The following is a 14,566-nucleotide window of genomic DNA, read 5'->3' on the forward strand; positions in this document are numbered from 1 at the left end:
AGTCACAAACATCTGTTCAGAGATAAGTATGCCAGAAAAGAACTTATTTTCATTGTATTACTATAGTATTACATACTGGTAAGAGAATTACAGTTAGGACTTTAAGTGTGAGATGGGGAAGGAAGAGAATATAATCAATAGCTGAAAATACCTAACTCTAAAAGCAAAATCTACATACAAAATAAAATCAAGTACCACAGCACTCTATGTACTCCCCTCAATCATACAATGCCTTTCTACTAAATTGTAACACAGAATCTGATTCTATAATTAATCAAGAATTTTTCCTCTGAAAATAAGACGTATCACTACAAAAATTTTGATGTCGCTAAAGGAAACTGACAAAATTACCCAGTCTCAGCTCTTCCATCATAAATATATACATTACATGAAGGTCCTTTTAACCCATGGCTAGACAAAACATTTTTCTGCAGACAGGATGAGATCACTAAAGCTGAACTCATTTTTTTTGTATGCATATATGATATTTTTAAGCCAAAGGTATTTTTTAGTGTTCTGCCCAAGTGTACCCTTTATGCAGAGTTTTAGTCTTAAATATTCAGCAATATCTCACTACTATAATTATGTGACAGACTCACTTTAAGTTGATAGGCACTGATAGAAATTCAGTTTCTAAGGAAAACACATCGCTAATATTTTAAACAAAAAAATTATTAGCTTTGGTATCTGCAATAAATAACTACATTTTTTGGGCAAATACATTTGAAATTTGTCTACTATATTTACATGAACTTCAAAGAAAGATATTTAATAGTCTTATGTACCATAAAGTTTAAAGACTTACATTAATTTGCAGCCATCCAGAAAACACTGCAGCTGCAAGCACAATTTGCCATTTATTTTTCTGGTATGTCTCTGTGTGTGTGTGCATGCGTGTGTATGTATACATATATATATGTGCAAGTCAAAGATGTTTCGATTTATAGACACTGCTAAAAGTGATTTCTTACAGTGTATGTTAATTTACGTATTCGCAATTTCTTTCCTTTTTTCCTCTGCGTAACACTGACATATATTTTTCTTTTGGAAAAAAAAAAAAAATCTACCTGGAATTTAAAACTCTTAGGCTTTGGAGCTAGCCTGATATAATTCATTTACATTTGTATGTGTTCTGTTCGCTTAAGACAGAGGCAGAAGTTGGTGATATATACATTTAAAAAGTTTAAAAAACTAAGATTCAGAAATCTGTGTGTAAAGCACACCACATACGTTACAAAGCAGAGCAGGAAAAATAAAGCATGCAAAACACTTTAAGTGTTCATTAAAGAATACCTCATTGCCTATCATGCTCTATGCTAAGCCCTCTGCACATAATAGATACCTAAGTGCCTAATTTTTCTAAGCACTCGTATCACAGGGATACGTGACAAAGGTGCTTAACACCAAACACGATGCTTGCTGCTATTCAACAGCCTCAGAAATAGGCTTAATCAGGGAGGTAGCTAATAGTCCTGGTTAAATAAAACAAGGTTCTTGGTTTACAAATGGATTGCAATTTTTTGTATGAAGCCTGAATTATTACCTAATACATACACTGGAAGCTACTAAGACGTCATTTAGAAAGGACAAAAATAAAACACTACTTACATTTTAACTACATGTTAAATGAAAAATCTTGTATTCTAGGTATACTAATATATAAACTTCTCTATAAAATGCTCTATCAAGTCTAGATTCCCAATGATCAAATTTGTTGATATATGTATTTGGACATACTAAAAACATCTAATGTAACCTCTTCTTGTAGTCTTTATGCTTCTAGGTTAAAAAAATTTACTTCAAAACTTCCTAAGCTGACGCTTCTCCTGATTTATGGTTAACTGTTAACATCATGTAATCCATTTGATAAAAAATTCTGGTATATTTTGACTTAAATAATTGGGTTTTTTTTTGATCTCTTGATTTATTAACTATTAAAACTCCATGTAAGTATGTACCAATAGTTGTATTTTCATAGTTCCTGAAATATAAAACTGACGAAATAAGTTGTACAAATTATGACAATATATTTATAATAGTACAATTTACAGTTATAACTGAGAAAAGTAGGCTTCAAAGGCCTGGTCATTTTTTTTTTTTATTTTATGACACAGAAATGCACTCAGTAAACCAATGGGTAACAACATATTACTGTAATTTCCAATCTCCTAATCTGTCTTCAGTAAGCTCGAAAAGTAGCTTGTCTATTTATTAATGAAGCATTTTCTTGATTAAGTTGAAGTATGCAAGTGAGGAACATTTATAGGAGCCGCCTAATAAACAAAACCGGTTTAGACAAAGTAAGGTAGAAAATGGTGACTAGCTCTTTTGAAAGTGACTGGCATTTTAAACTTTGTTCATTAGACACTCTAAGTAATAAAACCAGTGTCTGGCAAAGTTGTTAACAAAATCTCTACTGGCAATTAATGAGTGTCAGAAAGTATGCGGGAGGGGTGTTATGTGACATAAGTTACCCACTTCTCCATTTCCACGATTATGGTTTATGAGCAAGATCTTGTTCTCTGAATATGACTGAGTTCTCGCACAGTAGCAAGAAGCAATCATTTGTAGCAAACACTATTGCTGGACAGAATTTCTATACAGGAAGGTAACATGTACTTAGACGAAGGGAAAACGGCAGAAGTTAGGGGAAAAAAGACTAAATAATTGGCCGGGCATGGTGGCTGATGCCTGTAATCCCAGCACTGTGGGAGGCCGAGATGGGCGGATCACGAGGTCAGGAGATCGAGACCATCCTGGCTAACACGGTGAAACTCCGTCTCTACTAAAAAATACAAAAAACTAGCCGGGCAAGGTGGCGGGCACCTGTAGACCCAGCTACTAGGGAGGCTGAGGCAGGAGAATGGCATAAACCCGGGAGGTGGAGCTTGCAGTGAGCTGAGATTTGGCCACTGCACTCCAGCCTGGGCGACAGAGCGAGACTCCATCTCAAAAAAAAAGACTAAATAATTATGTACATCTAAAAGTGCCAAACATTTACACACAAATAAGCTGTATTAACCAGGACATGTATTCCTGCAACAATATCATAAATGTCTGATATACATGATATAAAACTGCTACTCAAAGTGTGGTTCATAAAGATAGGCCAATCTGCAAATTATTACTGACCCATCATAAAATAAGGAGCTGGTACCAAACATGGAAATCAATTATGTCACTAAGCACACTGCTTATTTTAGTGGACATTTTTTCCATAGTATTTTTTCCTTTCTGATGAAGGAAGCAATGCACTGACTGACATTCTGGCACAGGCTCCTTATCTTGAGGGCTGGTAACAAACAGTTAATGGAAAGGCTACTCTGAGTAGCACTGGCATAAAGCGCAATGACTAATGGAATAAACCACATTTAGAATGCTACATACATGACACCCTCTTAGTTACTCCAAATTTATTAAGTTCTGAAATTCATAATTTTGGTTATTCTTTAACTTTCAACACTTAAAGTGTATCTGTCACACAGATGATGTGCTGTATTAGATTATGCTACTCGACTTCATATATACAAACATCTATGGGCACTTATATGATTATACCCTCGATTTAGATTGGATGAAGTTTGGTACAGTTAAATCTAATAAGGACCTCATGTAAATTAAGTAATAAATTTTGGGTATTTTCATCAGTCTTTTTCAGCAACTCCAAAATCTTTATATGATACTTACTGATGATTTTTGTATCATTCCTTGAGGGACTTTGACCAAGCAATAATTCAGGCACATTCACCATATGGAAAATAAATATTCTGAAAAATCAATATATAGCTGATGAACACATGAAACAATCAAGATCAGTGAAAATCAAAAAGGTTCTAGAAGGTGTGTTCTGCACTAATTAAACATGTAAGTTCAAATAAAATACCTCCCTTCTTCTGTGGGAAAATTTGTTGCAGCACTTCTTTCTAAAAGCAAGTTTATAACAAAGCTGCTTTTCATAGCTACAATCTTCAGAAGTGACAGCAATTAAAAGAATTAGCTGATTTTTGAGATTTCTTAATATCCAGAGAGCAGCCAAATATATAATATTTAGAATAGCGTAACAGTTAACATACCATATAAACATTTTTTACCTTTAAATCTTATTTTCTTTCCTTTGAGACAGGGTCTCACTCTGTTGTCCAGGTTGGAGTACAGTGGTGCAAACACAGCTCATGGCAGCCTTGACCTCCCAGGCTCAAGTGAACCTCCTACCTCAGCTCCATCCCGAACAGCTGGGACTCCAGGTGTGTGCCACCATGCCTGGCTAATTTTTTATTTTCTGTAAAAATGGGGTTTCACCACGTTGCCTGGGATGGTCTTGAACTCCTGGACTCAAGCGATTCATCCATCTCGGCCTCCCAAAGTGTTGGGATTACAGGTGTGAGCCACTGCATGCACCCAGTCTTAATATATTACTCTCTTACTTTCTCACGGAAGTTAATGCAATTCCAGCTATTATAATCTTTATTCCAGTTTAGATTGGACGAAAACGTTCAAAGGACTCTTGGCTTTTAGCTGGAAGATGGATTTACAAATATTTTGAAAGCTGAAATTGACAGGAGTTACTGGATTATGTTTTCTCCATTTTCTTAATCAGCTGTATCCTCAGTACTTAAGCAATGCCTAACCTATAATGAGTGCTCAAAAACAGATGTTGAGTAATTGAAAGAAGGAAAAGGAAGGAGTTTAGATGACTCTCGAGTGTATGACTTATATGTGCAGATGAATGACGTTACACTAATTAAGTGAGAAAAAAACACGAAGAGGAGTGTAATGGTGGGGGTATGCTGATTTTTGAGATTTAGCTGAGGAAATCCAGGTGGAAATATTCAGAGAGCCGCCAAATATGTAAGTTTGAAGCTTAAGAGAAATGTCTGAGACAGATGTATTTGCAAATCATTATATAAATGGCCGTAAAAACTCTAAGTGTGGGTGAAATTTATTTGAGAGAGTATGCACCATGAGAAGAGGGGTCCAGAAAGTAAAAATCTTGGGAAAACCAACACAGGGGTGTTATGGAAAGGAAATGAGGAAGCTATGAAGACCAGAATCTAGGAGGAAACTGAGAAGGAAGAGTCTGGGGAGCTGGATGAAAGCCAAGTTTGTCCCAGGAACCAAGGCAAGAGAATTTTAGGAAGAATATGGTCAACGATGTCAAATTCTATGGAGAATTTCAAAGGATAAGGACTGAAATATGACTGTGGGATCTGGCAGTGACAGCAAGTGCAATCTCAGTAAAACTAGGTTCCATGCAGGAGAGTCAGTCAGTCTACAATGTACCTTAAGAAGCTTAGTTGTAAAGGGAAGTGCATAAATGATTAAACAGCGATGCAGGGCAGAAGAAGATTTTGCTGAGTCTTGTAAATATATGTGTAAAAAAATTATCAATGATTGTGTTCGACTGTACTTCGACCCTTCTATCCATCCAAATCATCATCTCCTCTGCCACTAGCTCCCTAAGACATGTCTCCTTAATGGCCTGGTACACACCCTTCCAGATTTTGCTCCATGCTAATAAAATTTTACACAAACATATGTACATAAACATACATACAGATTTTAAAAACAATTCATCTTACAAAAATGAGACATAACTGTTCTTGATTTTTTGAACTCAACAATACTTTATAAAAATGTCTTCAAGTAACCTTACAACTCCAAGCACGGCACTGACATGTTTTTTTCATGGTTGTGCCATAGTTTATGGTGAGGCTATACACTGATTTAATCAACCAATCCCTTAGTGATGGCTATTATGTTTTGCCCCTAAAAAGAATGTTATAACAAACGTAAGATACTCCCACAAGTCTGACTGCTAGATCATGAAGCCTAAGTATTTTTAAGAGCATTTTTGTGATGGTAAATTTTTTACTTACACAAAAGTGAACAGAATGTTATAGAGACAATTTGTCTCAGCTCCACTGACCATCAATCTTTGACCAGTTCACACCTCCATTCGCCCCATCCCTGTATCATTTTGAAGATCTTGTTCATATCCTATCATTTCATTAATAGATATGTCAAGTATGTATCCCTAGGACTCCTGAGTTTTGTTAGCTGTTGTTAGACTCTTTTTCTAAAAGATGGTAAAATTTACATAACCTCCATTTTTACCCCTTTCCTTATTAGGTAACCATTTTATAAGTTGTTGGTTTATTCTCTCATTATTTCTTTTTTTAAAATGTGTAAGAAAATATATGTATTTATAGGCTTTTAAAATCTTTAAATGTTTGCAATTATCCTTTTACCCTGACAGATGAGTAGTATCTCAGCCAGGGACAGGATTCTTATGTTGCAGTTCTTTTCTCTCAGTAGTCTATCTTCCACTATTGCAAATCTGAAGTCCAGTGCCAACCTGACAGCAGTTCTTTGCCCATAACTTGTCACTTCACAGCTAAAGAATTTGGCCAATGTATGTCAAGGAGTATGTATGTGTGTTTTCACCAAATCAATCTGAAGTCCACTGAACTTCAAAACTGATAGGCTTTTCCGGCTCAGAAAAATTTTCTTCTATTATTTGCATAAATAATATCTATCTTCCATCTGTTTTTCTCCTTTTTAAATTCCTATAAATATTATTCCCATTATTTCTGTTATGTCTCCTGAATCTGTTCCTTAAGTCTTTTACCTTTTCTTTCATGATTCTCTTCCTATTTTTGCTCTACATTGTGAAGATTTATCTTACTTTATTTTTCCAGTCTAATAATAGAAGTCTCCAGTTGAATAATTTGAAGTCTCCACAGTGACCATCCCCCGTTTCATCGAGTTTTAAGCTCAGAAAAGTATTTTTATGCTGTACTTGAATTTTTTTAAGTGCCCATTTTTGTTGTTGTTTAAGCTGTTTCCTCTAGTAGTTTCACTTTGGTGGGTTAACATTCTGTTTGTTCAATTTTATCATTCTCTCACTTTTCTAGGCAATCTTGGAGGGTTGGTAAGCTCGTTTATTTTTACTGGATAGTGAAGAGGTGAAAATAGATATTAAAAGCAAAGTTGCCACCTTCACCATTTTTTCTATAGTTTTAGCTCCATTCATTATTTCCTTTCAATATCGATGTCAATCCTTTACCACTGCTATCTTTTTCTTCTTCATTCCCCACTTCCCCTGTCTCCTCTTCCTAAATTAGTTACACTTTTGGACGGGTATAGTTTAGTGGAAGCCATGATTGTTTCCTAAGCTAAACAAAAGAACTATCACTATTGCTGGTCTCTTCTCAAAAGCGTGGAAAACGTATCAGGCTTTTCCCTTAACATATAATCAAAAATTTCTCAGTACTAAAAAAAAAAAAGGTCCCTCAATATCTAGATATTATATATGCCATTTATCTTACCTGAGTTTTCTATAAGATTTTCCCAGAGAAGAATAAATCAACTATTAAACACATATTTCTCAGTCTTGCCCATTAAAAGTCTGATGTGCCTTTTAAATCATTTTTATTTTTTTCTACATGGTCTTCTTCTGTTTCTTTTCCACACAAAATATCTGTTAAAGAACCAAGGCTGTTTGGCCTTCTCACAATCTGGAATTTGCTGATTGCATACTCTTGGTATAGTTCAACTTGCTCCGCTGAACTTGGCATTTCCTGCAAATTGGTAGCTGGATCCTAAGGATGAAGAGACTAAGGTTTGATCCCTTTGATAAGGCTATAGCAGGAGTACAGTATATTCTTTCATCAGCTGTGCAAGAATATAGTATATTCTTTTTCTCTTTAGTGTTAGCAAGTGTTGATATTCAATGTTTAGATATATTAACTATGGCAAAATAGTCATATTTTAACTTTTTTCTTTTTAGCTGGATTAATATTATAAAGATACTTCTCCTTACCTATGACGAAAGTATCAGATGACAGAGTTCATATAACGAAGGCAAGATAAAGGAATTTTTTCTCCTCCTATTCCACTTTTGTTTTTGTTAACAGACATGATCTTTCTATGTTGCCCAGGTTGGCCTCAAGGGATCCTCCCACCTCAGTATCCTAAGTAACTAAGACTTCAGTTATGCATCATTAGGCCTAGCTATTGGCCTATTTTTTAAGATGACAAACTGGTTCTCTATCACCTTCTTGTGATGATGAATTAATTTTTAACTTATCATAAAGAACTAAGCAAGATGGCAGACTAGAGATAGCAGACACCCACCCTCTCCAGAGTGAGCTAAAATTACAAATAGGTAATCATACCTTGAATAGGTTATCTAGGAAGAGAACATTAAAGTCCAACAGAGAAGTCACAGGAAACACTTGAGGCAGAGAAGGGGAAGGAACCAAGCAGCCTACTTGTCTGAGATCTGCTGGCGGCCATGAGGGGCTCAATATTGGGGCAGGGGAAAGAGTAAGTGAGAACTTTAGTAGTCCACAACCCCATCACAAACTGCTGCAATCTGAACCACAGGAGAGCTCCTCTACTCACACCAACCCTGAAACTAGTGTGGGCAGTGATTTGGAGACCCTGCACAAGCACTGCACCAGACAGGGAACTTGCACTGGGTCACTACCCCATCTCCCTGCCCCTGGTACCTAAGCAGCTGGAGTTGGGCACCACCGCGAGAGCCCAGCTGTCATGGGACTTCATCATGTGCTGGGAACCATAGCCCCCGTATCTCCACATCCCAGGAGCTTCCATTGACACTCCCCCAGTCTCCACCCAGAGGGCTAGAGTGGCACAGTGCTGGCTGGACCCAAAGATGCTATGGGGTTTCTGGTACTCTAACTCAATAGAGTATTCTCCAGGGAAATAATGATGCACTGTACCAAAAGGGAAGCCCGTGGGACAAAGGAAACTAAAGCACCAGCTTTCTAGAGCCCAGAGCTCCCTGCATACTGCTGTGAAAAGTGACCCCACCACCAGCAGTGGCACAAACTCTGTGCTCAGCCTTGTGGGAGTGAGACCCCCCACCTCCCACTAGTGGAGCAGCTTCTGTGCCTGGGCTCACATGTAGAGTGGGACCCCTTCTCCCACTCCAAACACCAATGCAGGCACAGCTGCTGCTGCTACCATTGGATGTTGGGGGGAGCGAAACAGAGAGCTGCCTGTCTAGGCCTGTGAGTGGTGATTGTGCCCCTACTGGTGGCATGGCCTTTGTGCTGGGGCTTGTGTACGAAGGCTGTATTCCCTTCTCCATTCTGTGCAGCTCTGCTGAAGAGAGTGAGAGAGCCTGAGAGTTGTGTCTGGGGCTGTGCGGTGACCCTGCACCACAGCCATTGCCAACACCAGCATTCACTACTTAGAATCCAGGGGATCATCCCACCACTGGCACTGCCCATACCACACTGGGACCTGAGAACCTGCTCACCTGCCCAGCCCACTGTGCTGTTACTGGCATCTAAGCAAGCTACCTGGACGTCTAAGAACTGACCCACCTGGTCCTGCTAACACCAGTGCCAGAATATGCTAGGCTGGGGCTCAGAATAAGCCATGTTCAGCCCACCACTGCCACCACTGGGGCCAAAGACTGGCCCACCCGACATGTCTGTCCCTAGCAAAACTTCACCGTAAACTCCACTAAGTGCACCCTAAACTACCAAGGAAATCACAGACACCAATGACACTGTTTACAGCCAAAGAAAATCATAGAGAGTACACTGCACTATCATACGCACTCCGAATCAAAGCCAAAGGGCCCTATCAAACTAACACCATTGACACATCCTTGGGAAGAAGCTCTCCCCTATGAAAGCAAATTCGAAAAGCTGGAAGAAGTACTATTACACCAGATACACAGGTATGAATGTAGGACACAGGAAACATGAAAAAAGAAGGAAACATGACACCCCCACAGTAATTCCCGATCAACAGATCCCAATCAAAAAGAAATTCAAGAAATCCTGGGGGGAAAATTTCAAAACCATGATACGAAGGAATCTCAGTGAGATATAAAAGAATTCCAAAGATAATACAAAGAAATCAGAAAAGCCATTCAAGAGAAGAATGAGAAACTTACCAGAAAGAGATCATAAAAAAGAACCAAACAAAAATTCTGGAACTGAAGAATTCCTTGAATGAAATACAAAATACACTAAAAAACTTCAACAACAGACTAGACCCAGCAGAAGAAACAATCTCAGAACTTGAAAACAGGTCTTGGCCAGGCACGGTGGCTCATACCTGTAATCCCAGCACTTTGGGAGGCCGAGGTAGATGGATCACTTGAGGCCAGAAGTTTGAGACCAGTCTGGTCAACATGGTGAAACCCCCGTTTCTTTTAAAAATGCAAGAAATTATCCAGGTGTGGTGGTGCACACCAATAATCCCAGCTACTTGGGAGGCTGAGGCACAAGAATTGCCTGGACCTGGGAGGCAGAGGTTGCAGTGAGCTGAGATCACACGACTGCACCCCAACATGGGCAACAGAGCCAGATTCTGTCTCAAACAACAACAACAACAACAACAACAACAACAACAAATCAGGTCTTTTGAAACAACCCAGACAAAAATAAAGAAAGAAACAAAAAAAAGAATGAACAAGGTCTTTGTGATATATGGGATACTATAAGCAATCAAATATATGAATTACTGGTATCTCCAAAGGTGAGGTGAGAACAAAAGGGATGAAAAACCTATTTATCAAAATAGCAGATGAAAACTTCCCAAGTCTAGCAAGAGATTCAGACATCCAGATGCAGGAGGCCCAGTGATCCCCAATGCAAAAAGGTTTCCACAGCACAGTATAGTCCAACTGTCTAAAATCAGTAACAAAGAGAGAATTCTAAAACACTAAGAGAAAAGTATCCCGTCACCTACAGAGAGGCCTCCCTGCACCACCGTGAGACTCACAGCAGACTTCTCAGCAGAAACCTTATAGGCCAGGATATAATAGGAAAATAAGTACTGAAAGAAAGAAACTGTCACTCAAAGATACTACATCCAACAAAATTATCCTTCATAAATGAAGGAGAAATAGAATCTTCCCCAGACAAGTAAATACTGAGAATTCATCACCGCTAGACCTGCCTTACCAGAGATGCTCAAGGGAGTCCTAAACCTGGCAGTGAAAGAACAACAGTTACTACCATGAAAACACCTGAAAATATAAAACTCACTGGTAAAGTAAATACACAAATGAGGAAGAGAAAATAATCAAACGGTAGTACCACAGAAAATCAGCAAACGATAAGGACAACCAAGACAAAAGGGAACAAAGAATAATACACAAAATAACCTGAAAACAACAATACAACAGAAACAAAACTTCACATATCAATAAAACTGAATGTAAATGGGTTAAATTCTCCACTTAATAGATACAGACTGGCTGAATGGGTAAAAAAACATGATCCAACTATATGTTGCCTATAAGAAATGCATTTTACCTGTGAGGACACATATAGATTGAAAATAAGGGGATGGAAAAAGATATTCCATGCATATGGAAACCAAAAGCAAGCAAGAGTAGTTATAATTATATTGGGAAAAAAATATATATATTTTTTGAGATGGAGTCTTGCTCTGTTACCCAGGCTGGAGTGCAGTGGCACGATCTCGGCTCACTGCAACCTCCGCCTCCCAGGTTTGCACTATCCTCCTGCCTCAGCCTCCCGAGTAGCTGGGACTACAGGCGCCTCCCGCCACGCCAGGCTAATTTTTTGTATTTTTAGTAGAGATGGGGTTTCACCGTGTTAGCCAGGATGGTTTTGATCTCCTGACCTTGGGATCCACCCACCTGGGCCTTCCAAAGTGCTGGGATTACAGGCTTAAGCCACTACGCCCAGCTCGGATAAAGTATCTTTAAGTATAAAAAAGTTTTAAAAAAGACAAAGTAATCATATAATGATAAAGAAATCATTACAGCAAGATAATATAACAATTCAAAATAATATACGCACCCAACACTGCAGTACCCAGATTTACAAAGCAAATACTCCTAGATACAAAGAAAGACTCCAACACAGTAGTAGTGGGGGACTTCAACACACCACTCTCAGCATTAGACAGATCATCTAGATAGAAAATAAAGAAACACTGGACTTACACTGGACTTCAGACGAAAGGACCTAACAGACACTTTCAGAACGTTTTATCCAACAACTGTAGAACATACATTCTCATCAGCATATGGAACATATATATGACTGACCATGTTAGGCCACAAAACAAGTCTCAACAAATTTTTAAAACTTGAAATCACACTGTATTCCACAATGGAATAAAACTAGAAATCAATACCAAGAGGAACTTTGAACACTACACAAATACACAAAAATTTAAAAATATGCTCATGAACGACCACTAGATCAATGAAGAAATTAGATGGAAATAAAAAAAATTCTTGAAACAAATGAAAGCAGAGGCTGGGCATGGTGGCTCATGCCTGTAATCCTAGCACTTTGTGAGGCCGAAGTGGGCTGATCAGTTGAGGTCAGGAGTTCAAGACCATTCTGGCCAACATGGTGAAACCTCGTCTCCACTAAAATAAAAAAAAATACAAAAATTAGCCAGGTGTGAAGGCACACATCTGTAGTCCCAGCTGCTTGGGAGGCTGAGGCAGAAGAATCTCTTGAGCCTGGGAGGCAATGGTTGCAATGAGCCGAGATCGTGCCACTGCACTCAAGCCTAGGCAACAGAGCTAGACTCTGTCTTGAAGAAAAAAAAAAAAAAAGAAGAAGAAAGTAGAAACACAACATACCAAAACCTGGGGACACAGCAAAAGCAATGCTAAAAAAAGAGGTTAATAGCAATAAACACAAATAAATATTTCAAATAAACACTCTAGTGATATACACCTCAAGGTACTAAAAAAAGCAAACACAAACTAAACCTCAAGCTAGCAGAAGAAAATAAAGATCACAGCAGAACTAAACAAAATATAGAGACTTTAAAAAATGCAAAGGATCTATAGAATGAAAAATCAGTTCTCTGAAAAGATAAACTGCTAACTAGACTAACCAAGAAGAGAGGAGATCCAAACAAAATCAGAAATAAAAAAGGGATATTACAACTGATATCACAGAAATATCAAAAATCACCAGAGACTATTATGAACTAAACACAACGAACTGAAAAACCTAGAGGAAACGGATACAGTCCTGGAAATATACAACCTGCCAAAATCAAACCAGAAAGTAATAGAAAATCTCAACAGACCAATTCAGTAATAAAAAGTCTCCTAACAAAGAAAAGCTGGGGACCAGATGGACTCACTGCAGAATTCTACCAAAGAATTACTACAAAGAAGTACAAAGAATTACCAATTAGTACAAAGAAGAACTAACACCAATCCTCCTGCAACTATTCCAAAAAACTGAAGAGGAGGGGATTCTCCCTAACTCATTCTACAAAACCAGCATCACCCTGATTCCAAAACCAGACAAGGACACACCAAAGAAAGAAAACTATAGGCCAACATCCCTGATGGGCCAACATCCCTGATGAACAGATGTAAAAATCCTCAACAAAATATTAGCAAACTGAATCCAATGGCACATTGAAAAGATAATACAACATGATCAAATGGAATTTATATCAGGGATGCAAGTCAATAAACATCATACATCACATAAACAGAATGAAGGGCAAAAACCATATGATAATTTCAACACAAGCAGAAAACACATTTGACTAACAACTGATAATCAAATTCAGTAACGTTGCAGGATACAAAGTCAAAATACAAAAATCAGTAGCATTTTTATACACCAATAATGAAACAGCTGAAAAAGAAATCAAGAAGGCAATCTCATTTACAATAGCTATCAAAACAAAACAAAACAGAAATAACTTTAACCAAGGAGGTGGAAGTTCTCTACAAGAAAAACTACAAATGCTGATGAAAGAAACTGAAGCAGACACAAACAAATGGGAAAACCTCCCATGCTCATGGATCAGAAGAATTAATGTCATTACAATGACCAGGCTGCCCAAAGCAGTCTACAGACTCAATGTAATCCCTATCAAAATATCAATGTCACTTTTCACAGAAATAGAAAAAACAATCCATAAACATGTATGGAAACAAAAAAGAGCCTGAAAAGCCAAAGCAATCCTGAGCATACAGAACAAAGCTGGAGGCATCACTTCAAAATATATTACAGGGACTGAGAGAGCACAGCATTAGTATAAAAATAGACACAGAGACCAATGAAACAGAATAAAGAACCCAGAAATATATCTGCATATTTACAGCCAAATGATCTTTGATAAAACCACCAACAACATACATTGAGGGAAGCACACTCTCTTCAATAAATGGTGTTGGGAAGACTGGATAACCACATGCAGAAGAATGAAACTGGATTCCTATTTCTCACCACATATAAAAGTCAACTCAAAATGAATTAAAGACTTAAATGTGAGACTCAAAATTATAAAACTAGTAGAAGAAAGCACATGGACAACTCTTTAGGACATTGGTCTAGGCAAAGATTTTAGAGCTAAGACCTCAAACGCACAGGAAACAAAAACAAATGTAGGCAAACGGGGCTTTCAAACTAAAAAGCTTCTCCGTAACAAAAAGAATCAAGAGGGTGAAGAGACCTCTCGAATGGGAGAAAATATTTGCAAATTACTCATCTGACAATGGACTAATATCCAGAATATACAAGAAATTCAAGTATCTCAACAGTAAATAAAACTC

General features: G+C 37.9%; 1 protein-coding gene across 15 annotated transcripts in view; it reads right to left on the minus strand.

Annotated features, from left to right (window-relative positions):
• The window catches only part of ANKRD12 (ankyrin repeat domain 12), a 134,220-nt gene that overhangs the window by 34,488 nt on the left and 85,166 nt on the right, over positions 1-14,566 (minus strand). Inside the window, exon 2 of one of the 15 annotated variants that reach the window (XM_021929951.2) lies at positions 3,688-3,767. The exons of 13 other annotated variants lie outside the window; for them this stretch is intronic. In XM_021929951.2, the coding sequence (XP_021785643.2) occupies positions 3,688-3,751 (64 nt within the window). In that variant the 5' untranslated portion in view covers positions 3,752-3,767. Of the gene's footprint in view, positions 1-3,687; positions 3,768-7,328; positions 7,556-14,566 lie in introns of those variants that run through there. One more of the 15 variants, XM_031658700.1, reaches the window with a different exon arrangement.

The sequence above is a fragment of the Papio anubis genome, chromosome 19 (assembly GCF_008728515.1).
Source record: "Papio anubis isolate 15944 chromosome 19, Panubis1.0, whole genome shotgun sequence".
Lineage (NCBI taxonomy): Eukaryota > Metazoa > Chordata > Mammalia > Primates > Cercopithecidae > Papio > Papio anubis.